Source organism: Protomyctophum parallelum, assembly GCF_964188405.1.
Source record: "Protomyctophum parallelum genome assembly, chromosome: 14".
In the NCBI taxonomy this organism is placed as follows: domain Eukaryota; kingdom Metazoa; phylum Chordata; class Actinopteri; order Myctophiformes; family Myctophidae; genus Protomyctophum; species Protomyctophum parallelum.
In genome coordinates, this window is record NC_139709.1 from 37498504 (window position 1) to 37510206 (window position 11703).

The 11703-nt window shown below is 42.5% G+C and overlaps 1 protein-coding gene across 7 annotated transcripts in view; it reads left to right on the forward strand.

Annotated features, from left to right (window-relative positions):
- The window catches only part of LOC310870127 (centrosome and spindle pole-associated protein 1-like), a 30807-nt gene extending 20823 nt beyond the window's left edge, over window positions 1-9984 (forward strand). For 5 of the 7 annotated variants that reach the window (XM_083781191.1, XM_083781194.1, XM_083781193.1 and 2 more), the window contains 10 exons: window positions 1931-2074; window positions 2935-3153; window positions 4236-4302; window positions 4872-4977; window positions 5935-6068; window positions 6982-7068; window positions 7255-7286; window positions 8414-8453; window positions 8760-8993; window positions 9347-9983. In XM_083781191.1, the coding sequence (XP_083637317.1) occupies window positions 1931-2074; window positions 2935-3153; window positions 4236-4302; window positions 4872-4977; window positions 5935-6068; window positions 6982-7068; window positions 7255-7286; window positions 8414-8453; window positions 8760-8993; window positions 9347-9555 (1272 nt within the window). In that variant the 3' untranslated portion in view covers window positions 9556-9983. Of the gene's footprint in view, window positions 1-1930; window positions 2075-2934; window positions 3154-4235; window positions 4303-4871; window positions 4978-5934; window positions 6073-6981; window positions 7069-7254; window positions 7287-8413; window positions 8454-8759; window positions 8994-9346 lie in introns of all 7 variants that reach the window. The other 2 variants (XM_083781192.1, XM_083781197.1) reach the window with 2 other exon arrangements.
- Window positions 9985-11703: the final 1719 nt, after the last annotated feature.

The window sequence follows — 11703 nt, forward strand, 5'->3', positions numbered from 1 at the left end:
TATTTCTAGACATGGGTTGATCCAGATATGCGGGGGCAAGACGCACAGAGATTCTGTATATTCAACCCTGTGTCTTGGGTAACTGAAGTGCCTCAGGGCTCAATACTAGTGTATTTCTGTTATTGTGAGGAAAGCTTTCACTGAGAATTGCCGATCGACAAGCTCACGTCGCAAGCTCACAACACATTGTAGGCTCACGTACTGTAGCAGCATGTTGGGAGCTTGTCAATCAGCTGTTTTCAGTGAAGGCTTTCCTCACAATTCCAATATTGTTATGACACCACGCCATCGGGACAAAGAGGTTCCTATTTGGGGGAAGAACTTTTTTGTTTAGTTTTTTGTTTTACATTTCAGCTTTATTTTGATTGGACATTGAGGGTAACATGCAGTGAAGTGCATCCACCATAATAGTAGTGACCATAGTTATGTGATATTATTCAATGTCCTTTTGTTTTTTGTTTTGTTCTTATGGCATGGCTCTGCAGGAGTGTCTGTCTGTCTGGAGATGAGATTCACATTTCTTGTGTACACTGTACTGCCAGTACACATAACAGTACCTCCACTCCGTTTGTTTAGAGCATTTATGACGTAAATCATTTGCCAGCCAAGTCTATGGACTTTAGTATTTGTTCAGTGCACTAAATGGATGGATAAAGGAAAAGAAACAGCACAACTGTAACCAATGTGAAAAAAAGCTTCACAAGAAACAGTAAATTGAAACAGGACTGGATAATTCAGAAGTGACAAAAAGGCACCCCTCACTTCACACACGTGTGATTTTTTTTCACATACTGTATATTTAAATTATTAAACTTTGTTTTATAATGGATAACTGATCAGGATGTTGCTCCGATTTGTACGTCATAGATGACTGACTACTGTATGATATTTATAGATATGTGCATTGTATATATAGGATAGGTGGATATATATGGGAGTAATACGTCATTGACTACACTGTACCTATATGTGAATGTAATATATTATCTAAGTGAGCAATGAGTATAATTGTATTATATAGGTGCATGTGCAAGTGAGTGCAGAGTATATTGATATTAGTTGAGAATGAGTAGGATTTCATCGTACTGCTTTTTGAACATGTAATATTTAATTTATCAAATTGTACTTTCTATTATTAACATTGCCTATTTTTTCAGTTTTTTGTTTTTGTTTTTTTGCACGTTGGAAAATAAAGCTAAACCTACATTTCTCTGACCTAATTCATTATAATTTGCTTGTTTAAAATAGTCTATCTACAAGCTCAATGTGTTGCATCCAGCAAACATTTTGAGCTTGTAGGCCTGCTATTTGAACCCATTTTGGGCCGGAACCCCTTTTGGTGTTAGCATTATGTTATGCTTTAGCTATTGAAAAATAGCAGATCTACAAGCTCATAGCGCGCCACTGAGTTAGCCTGGTTAATAAACCAGACTAATATCGCACGGATCCACGGGATATTAGTCTGGGGAGGCTCAGCTTGGATTTCATTTCCAGGGAAACATTTTCTCTTTGACGCAATTGGTCAGAGCTACTGTCAGTCAAAGGTCTCAAGCATTGAACGTCACTGTACCAAAGCCCGCCCATATTGCATACCGTGTCCCTATTGGGCGCACACGTTTTCGTGTGTAGAAAATGGGCGTACAATTGAGCCTCTCCAGACCGAAATCCGCCGGTAGGCAATTTATTTTTGCCAACGGCTGATTCGGTCTGGTTTATTAACCAGGCTACCACTGAGTGGCGCGCTACGAGCTTGTAGGTCTGCTATTTTTGAAAAATCAAAGAACGACTGACATAGAAACATAGCTTTTTCAGAAAACTGTCAGGATGTAGAAGACATTTTTAGAATCTGATCTCAGGTCAGAATGGGTTAAATCCACAATGGAGTGATGGAGTCACAATAACAATGTCTCCTCTTTTGTTCCTCCTTCAGCAAAAAGCCAAGAATGAGGAGCTGGTCCGGCTGGCGGAGGAGAGGAGGAGAGAGGATCAGAGGACGAGGAGGGAGGAGGAGGACAAGGAGAACACTGTTCTGAGGAGGCAGTATGAGAGAGAGAGACAGGCTCGATTAGAGGAGGTACGCACGGCGCACACAAACACACACACACACACACACACACACACACACACACACACAAACAGTGTGTAGATCTTTGCCCTTGTGTGATAAAGTATAAAATTACTAAGCAAAACATAAACAGCTCCAACTGTACGGAAGCATTTGAAAACAGTCTGGCAACGTGAGACTAGGGACCCCCAGAAGGAGACATTTAAGATTAAAACAGTCTGGCAACGTGAGACTAGGGACCCCCAGAAGGAGACATTTAAGATTAAAACAGTCTGGCAACGTGAGACTAGGGACCCCCAGAAGGAGACTTGGTTTTTTTTAAGAAAAGAAAGAAAAACATTTAACATATAAGATTAACCCATTTTGACCTGAGATCAGATTCTAAAAATGTCTACATCCCGACAGCTATATTTCTATGTCAATCGTTCTTCGATTTTTCAAGAATAGCAGACCTACAAGCTCGTAGCGCGCCACTCGGTGGCGCGCTATGAGCTTGTAGATCTGCTATTTTTCAACAGCTAAAGCATAACATAATGCTAACACCAAAAGGCGTTCCCGCCTAGAATGGGTTAAAAAATAAATCACACCCGTCTGAAGTGAGTGGTACTGTACTGGCCTTCCTCCCTGGCCTGTCTGTGTCTGTGTGTTAGGCTGTGCAGCAGTGACACTTGGTGGTGAACAAACGCTATAACACTTTTTTCGACACAGGGACAGACCCAGCCACACACATAGCTGTCTATAGGAGTGGTTGCACCACTCAAACATCGCTAACCAATAACAGCAGTAAACATATACATGGTTAAAATTATTGTGATTGTGTATTAACACGTGTGTGTGTGTGTGTGTGTGTGTGTGTGTGTGTCGTGCAGGTGCACAGGGAGCCTTCCCCTCCAATCCCCACCCTGCAGAGAAGGCACGGCGTCCGACACACGCCCAGACCACCTAGCACACACTCGCTCAGCGGACAACCCCCTAGTCCTAGCATACACTCACCCAGGCCTCCTAGCACACACCTACCCAGCACACACGCCTCTCCCAGGCCTCCACCCAGCAGCACACACAGCCAGCTGTCCTCTGCACCACTGTCTGTAAGTGAAGCACACATACACACACACACACACACACACACACACACACACACACGCACGCAAAATGCTTACATCTGTATTGTCAAACTGTTGATCAATGTAATTAGATTTACCGGTGCTATTATTGCCATATTAAACTCTTTAAACTGCAGTTTTACAACAGAGACATAATATGCATTGTATTTATGTTCTAAACTCTTCTGTTCTCGCATATCAAATGAACCACACTTAATGTTAACAGCTGATTGAAATTCAGCCAATCGCACGTGCAGTACAGTCTGTGAACACTGTGCAGGTTTTCTTTAGCGAAGTGAAATGCAAACTAACAAGAGAAGGTAGAGTGAGTTGAGTCTCAACCTGAAAGGTTTGAGAACCGCTGATCTAAACAATATAATTTATGACTATCTTTGTCGTTATACAGTTGTGGTGTGTGGACTTGATTTTAAAACATAATATTATGATTATCATTTTAGTTATCATCAGTTTTAGTGCTCGTTGTGAACTACTATGCTTAGATAGCAGGCTTCAGGCTGTGTTCTAGGTGGTTTGATCTTTGACACCTCTCTCAAGCCTGAGGTACACTTCGGCGTACCATAGTGTTACATGCCAATACGAGCCGATAACTCCACAATGCGCCGTTATGCTCCCATATTCAATTTTCTATTTCACTTGTTATCCTTCCTGTAAGAGGTATCCTGTCCTGAAAATGTATTTTCTGTTTATTTATCCATTAAAACCGGGAAAGAACGACACACCAAAAGTCTGACATGCGCAAATCACCAGTTGCTCCGACATGCGTTGCATCTCACATGCGGTTAGGGTTAGGTTAGTGTTTGTAGGGTGTCGGACTAATGACTGTCAGACTGTTAGTATGTCGGAACTTATGCTGTGTCATTGTAGATTTTAGCTATACAGTATAAAGCAACATAAGCTATTTTTGAACATTTCCACTAAACAAACTATATCACAATATAAAGCTGTTTAACTCTTATTGTATTGAAAATCACTTACTGCACCCTTAATGATCATCACCCAGGTGACATAAAGAGTGTGTACGTGATCATGTCATGTTTGTTTTTAAGGAGAGATGTCTGTCAGGACTGCAGTCACCCCCTGTCCCCGCTCGACGCAACCAGCTAAGAGCTGCAGGTATGCACGCACACACCCATTCTCTCACATAGAGAGAGATTCTGGAAAGATTGCTACTTTTACGCTATGCATAAATGTGTGCGTGTGTATTGTGTGTGTATGTGTGTGCTGTGTGTGTGTGCTGTGCCTGTGTGTGTGTATGTGTGTGCTGTGTGTGTGTATGTGTGTGGGGGTGCATAACGGGTGTCAGCGGTGTCGAGTCCGGGAGTGCTTGAGGGCGGAAGCACCCACTGACACAATGGGAGCATTCGGAAATAGCGCACTGAGCGCACTGTGCAATGCAAATTAACCCATTTTGGGGCGGGAACCCCTTTTGGTGTTTTAAACATTATGTTCTAATTTAGCTATTGAAAAATAGCAGATCTACAAGCTCATAGCGCGCCACTCGGTGGCCGTTATATAGAACTGCCGTTATATGAACTCTCTGCGCCTGACGGGTGTGTTAAGTGAACTCTCAGTGTTAAGGAGACAGCTCAACTGTGTGTGTGTGTGTGTGTGTGTGTGTGTGTGTGTGTGTGTGTGTGTGTTTGTGTTTGTGTTTGTGTTTGTTTGCACGTGCGCGGCTGCAGAGGATAACAGAGGTGTGTTCAGTGAACTCGCTGCGTTGAGGCGTCAGCTCTACAGTGAACAGAAGAGACTGGAGGAGTGGGAGGAGCATGACTCTCTGATTGACAGGTAAACTGACCAATGATCCGGTCGGGCACTGCGAAGGCCTTTCGTAGTCCTTTTGGACCACGGAGTGAACAACAGAAATGGGACTGAGCTGTTTTTGTCTTCACACTGTCAGTTAATTTGAAAGAGGATGACGTTCTCTTTCTGGTCAACTTCAGCTCAAATGAAGCCTCAAGCAGTGTTAATTTTTTCAGCAGATTTTGATTTAGTCTTTTGAATAACACACCATTTAGTCTTCGTCCTATTTAGTACAAATTCTTAGTTTAGTCTTAGTCAACTAAATATCTAATTTCTTGTCTTAATACAGTGTTAATTTTGACATAAAAGATTTTGTGTTAGTCTTATTGAACAAAATTAACACTGGCCTCAAAAGGCCATCACACGCAGAACGGGAACAAAATATGTACATTATTGCGACCGCAAATCACATTTACTATGGAATCGTGCATTTCCCGTCAGTGTGTTGTTTGGTTGGTTGGTCACCCCAGGCAAGCCCCCATATATGGTGCCCAGGTCTTGTGAAGTTGTGACATCACGTGACATAATCAGCGATGGAGATCCCTGATGTCATAGTAAATGCGACCTGCTGTCGCAGTTAAAGGGGAATACCACTCATTTTCAACATTTTACTATGTAATTAACCCTAACATTATGAAGTACATCTCAGTGACATCACAAAGACCCGTCCATTCAAACTCTAGACGGGCCCGGCCCTACCTGGGCCCTCATCAAACCCTGTATACTCAAGACATGCTCCTAATATGGCCAGTACAGAATTCATTCCATGTTGATCTGACCCCCCATGCCAAAGCGCCCGCTCGCCCAGCAGTCTGCTGCCAACGAGGCGGATGCGCGCGCAACCTCGCCCCTCAGGCGTCTTACTGGTATAATGTATAACTGTGTGTGTGTGTGTGTGTGTGTGTGTGTGTGTTTTTGTTTGTTTGTTTGTTTGTTTTCCAGGCGCAGAGATCCCCCCCTGGTGGATGTGTTTGCCCGGGCTCGTCTCAAACTGCAGGCTCCCGTCAGAAGACCTTCATCCAAACACACTGAGCCACCGAACCTGATGAATATTCACACATCACTGCAACTGAATGGTGCGTGCACACACACACACACACACACACACACACACACACACACACACACACACATACTGAACCTGATGAATATACACACATCACTGCAACTGAATGGTGCGTGCACACACACACACACACACACACACACACACATACTGAACCTGATGAATATACACACATCACTGCAACTGAATGGTGCGCGCACACACACACACATACTGAACCTGATGAATATACACACATCACTGCAACTGAATGGTGCGCGCACACACACACACATACTGAACCTGATGAATATTCACACATCACTGCAACTGAATGGTGCGTGCACACACACACACACACACACACACACATACTGAACCTGATGAATATACACACATCACTGCAACTGAATGGTGCGCGCACACACACACACACACATACTGAACCTGATGAATATACACACATCACTGCAACTGAATGGTACACACTACACACACTGAACCTGATGAAACCTGACCAAAGTATTTTTGGGGTTCGCCAGCCCAAAAGGTTGAGAACCTCTGATATGTAGTATATGTAGTATGATAACCCAGGTCCCATGGCACAGGGAAGGGTTTTTTCCTTGTAATATAAGAACGGTGTTCCCATTTAAAAATGAGGTGACTCTGTGTCGTTTATATTCTGTTTGATTCCATCAAGAAACTTGAATTAATTCTGCTGCAGTACCGGTAGAGTGAGCAGACAACATTGTGGTGTGTACTGTAGACAAAAGGGAGGAATGAGCGCATCTGTTTGGCTGGAGTAAAAATATCCAACAAGGTGCTTTTGTCTTCTGTACAACTGAGTGACAGAACTGATGCATTGCAAGATTAAAATGCACCTACGCACAACTGTCTTCATCAGACTAACAAGATTACCGTGTGTGTGTGTGTGTGTGTGTCAGACTGTGAACTTCCCAGCGGAGAGGAGGAAGTGAGTGTGACCAGGAGGAGGAGGCGGGGTGACTCTAGTCTAAGGACCGCCCACAGTGGTAAGAACATTCTCAGAAGTTGGTGGGAGTAAAGCTCTTCATAATGTCCAAAACTCTTTTTTTAAGGATTATTATGAATTATTATTATATATTATATATAATTATAATGAACAATGGGTTAATGTTCATTAATGAGTTATATTATTTAAATTATGTTTTTTAAATTGTTGTGTCAATATCTTTCAGACTATGTTGACCTGTCCCCTCTTCACTACCTGGTGAGTTCAACAGCACTTCCTCATTACATCACTTCCTGAACAACAACACTTCCTCATTACATCACTTCCTGCATATGTCACATTCTTGGTTGTTTCTATGCAAAGCCTGATCATCAGGGCTACTGATGCAGGAGGGCTTCAGTGCCTCGCTCAAGGATACTAACAAGGGCACTAATTGTATTAGTTAGTGGACAGTAACTAGCTATCTGAAGGGGGAATACCATTCATTTTCAACATTTAACTATGTAATTTCTATATCCTAAAGCTGTATTGTGGAAATTATAAAAAAAGGTCCCCCCCTTGGCCTTATGTGTTGCCTAGGAATTGGAGAATCAATTTTTGGGGTCAACGTTGGCCCAACCTCTAGGCCGCCTCATACATTAGAATCAAAGCAACTAAAATGAAGGAACGGAAGCCAAAGAGGGAAGTGTTCAACACATCGGAGGCAAATGGGAACCAGAAGTTTGATGTAATGCATTGGATTTGGAGTCGATGAGAGCCTGCTATTCCAGCTTGTGAACAAACACTATTTCTGAATGATTGCGTCCTTTGTCATATACCGGTAATCTGTTCAGGAAATAATACATATCACAGATTGTTTTCTAATCACTTTTGTTTCGATGTGCACACGCATCTAAACAGCGGCAGGTATCGTTTCTGTCCCACATGTTACAACATTTAGTTGTCAGGCTGGCAATGATGGACAGTCTCGCAAGTGGCAAAACAGCCCATACTTATACCCTAAACTGCAGCTTTGGTATTGAGGGGAAAGCTTTAGCTGAAAATAGCCGATAGACAAGCTTGCAGCGCAATGCTGTTGTGAGAATAACAGACCCCTGTGGGACTCCGGTTACCCATATGGGGTTTAAGTTGTTGCACAGTCAGACACATACATGCCCTTTAGATACCTCTATCAAATTATACAGCCTGCACATTGATCGATTGGTTGAATACTTTATTAGACAGAGGACCAGGCATTTGAGCTGAAAGCATAACGCAAATAAAAGTGCTGAGGACTTTCAATTGTGGTCCTATGTATTCAATTCATCAACATGGCATAAAAATATAGAACAACTTGATGACGTTCTGGTGCCATTCATTTAGAAACGTGTGTGCGTGTGTTTCAGAGGACTACAGACCTGTTGGAGTCAGAGAGTGCCTTTATAGGTGAGAATTTTGATTGATTCTTTGTGTTGCACTTGCACCTCATATCATTATTTATTTGGTCACAAGCTCTTAATACTTTTCATTGGCTCAACATTTATAAAACCTCCACAAACATGGCCATGGCTCCAATATTCTGTGAGCAAATGAGGAAGCGCTCGCATTACATGATAATCTGCCCGAATTATCGCTCCTGATCAAGATAGGACAGGGTACACATGTGTTAGCTCAGCTGGGCTTTACAGAACTACTCATACAGTGAGTGAAAATATTAAAAGCATTGTGTGTGCGTGCGCGTGTGTGTCTTAGAGCCACTAGGAACTGAACCCGCCCAGCTGTCAGCCAGAGAGCGAAGAAGGAACAGACAAACACAAAAGCAGCAGCCCATTGGACAAGCAGATATCTTCTCTGTCCAATCAGAGAGAAGAAACAGACAAACACAACAGCAGCCCATTGGTCAAGCAGATATCTTCTCAGTCCAATCGGAGAGGGAGGCCGGTGGAAAGGACAGAACCAGAAGGCTTCAGGCTCTGGGTCGTCATGGTAACTTGTGCTGTTAAAGTTACTATTATTAGGCAAAGAAGTTTGGGGATAAGGGGTAAGGCACTGACGAAAATAGGGCCCCAAGTGTCCGTATTTTACTTAAGTCATCTTCCAACTTTCAAAATAGAAAATGATAGTAATTTATATAAAATATCTCAATGCATTTAGGGCAGTGGTTCTCAAATGTAATGGCATTTCTATCTCTGGGACCCCAATTTATATGGTCAAATTAACTCTGAGAGTCTGTGTACAAAAAGTACCAAATGATTTACAGACCTACAGGTCCATTTAACCCACTTTGAGAACCACTGATTTAGGGGAAATACTGTTTGAGTAAATGTACTCTGTCACAGGTCCAGCTAGCCGTTCCGATGATGAGGATGAGGATGATGAAGGCGACTCTGCCTCTCTCCACATCTCCCCCCGGCGGGGCCATGCACCCAACCCTCACAGCTCCACAGAAACGCTCGTCACAGACACGTGGACGCGGATGGAGGGTCTCTTGCGGAGGGAGGAGGGGTCAAGAGCCAGGGACTCTGTCCCCCAAGACTGGGACAACTAGCCTCAACCAGTCACAGCCCTGCAGATACACGTGGTATTGTTTAGAGAGCAATGCTTTGTTTACAAACATTGAGGCTGCACACGCTTCTGTGATTACATCATGCAATCAATTCCCAACATATAACCAACCCTGTTTTTGTTTTTTTTCATTCATTTTGTCCTGCGTGTGTAGGCTGGTGAGTCACTCCCTAGCGAGACGCTGGGAGAGCCTGATTCATACTTGGGTTCATGCTTTGTGTCTAGAACAGCAGACGTAGAAGCTCACAACGAACTTCTGTGTCTGCTGTTTTCACTGTCACTGATTCCCAAACAAACCCATTTGTGGGTTGTGGACACATTTTTAGGGTCCCTTTATTTTGTGTTTCTAACATTTTGTTTTTAAATCATTCCCCCAAAAAGTTTGGAAACCACTGTAACTATTCAACACCATAGCGTGATGGAGCATAATTGAGACCTAATGGTCCGCGGGGTGATCACATCCACATAGGATCACATTCTATGCTGTATGAGTAAACATCTCATAGGATCACATCCTATGCTGTATGAGTAAACATCTCATAGGATCACATCCTATGCTGTATGAGTAAACATCTCATAGGATCACATCCTATGCTGTATGAGTAAACATCTCATAGGATCACATCCTATGCTGTATGAGTAAACATCTCAGCTGGGAGAACACTCAGCTGAAGCCCCCTCATCATGAGCAATACCGAGAATGGCTTTTTCATTTGCACTTGGGTCTAATGCTGCATTCACATGGGACAGCACGGCATCAATGTTAAAATATTTAATCTTTTTAGCGTTTCATGCCATCCAGCAGGTTTTACCATCTACTGCTTGCCTGATTCCATGTGGATGCAGCATAACTGCGTTCTCAAAACTAGTAAACGACAACGGGCTAAATTAATCAGATTAATAGTTTAGTCTATTAAAAAAACGATTTATTGGATAGTCCCACCTGAAAATGAATTAAAGAGATGAAGAGACAAGGAGACCCCTGTTACATAGAAACACAATGATTACTATCACAAAATATAGAGCTTTTTCTGTACACAAAGTTATGGATTGCAGCTTTAAAGTCCTTTGTTTAGATTGGTGACCCTTTTGATCTTTTCTATTTGTCTGATTTTCCTTTGGTCATGTTTTGTATGCTTTTGTAAGGTGATCTTGAATCACAAACCACATCAAAACCACAAATAAGATACTATTATTCAGTAGTATTATTAGTATTATTCGATCTGGAGTCAGTATCATGAACCAAAGAGTGGAAGTGTTTTAATTGTCATGATAATAAATTATATTTTTAACTTAAGGGAGAGTCTGTGTTGTGCAGTAGGCCTATCTGTTCAAACTAGCACTTCACAACACCCCCAAATGCTGTTATTTATTTTAGGCTTGATTGTCATAATGTTTTAAATAAAAGTCATACACTTACAGAGCCTTCACCTGTTTATTTTTAGTTCTGCTGCAGGACCACATTGGAAACAAGTGTTTCATTATACTTTTAATGTTTTACCCTGGGTTTAAGTTGTATCATGATTATACTTCAAATGGAATCAATAGTTCCCACATTCAGTTGTTTGAGCAGGGTCAGCCACACAATCCAAAACGAATGAAATAATGTGCAGACAGTGGTTGAGTGCTCAACCATTATTTCATTTATTTCTCATTTCATCACTTTTACTTGTTTATGCTGTAGGGCTATATACTGTCACGAGTTGTCTCCGCGATGAAATTGGTGACCTGAAAATGCATTTTATGTTTTGTATCTCACAAAAAAAGTAAGCATTAACCTGCCTTCCTCTTTGGCCCAAAAACACGGTTCAGCCGCGCATCCCACATTGGCTCTAATTCAGCCTATATGTGTTGAGGATTCGTCTCCCGATTCCGGCGACCTTTGCTGCACATCTCTCCCCATTTCTATCTCCCTGTTGATGTCTACCTACTGTACTATAGGCAGAAAAGGCCCAAAGCAGTAGCTGAGGAGTGAGGAGGTAGATTGGCCGCTTGGGAAACGGAAGGATCCTGGTTTGGTTCCCGGCTCTCGCCATAGTTACTGTTGAAGTGTCCTAGAGCAAGGCACTGAACCCTATAGCTGCTCCTGATGAGGTGCTTGCATGGTTTCCTCTGCTGGTGTGAATTTGTA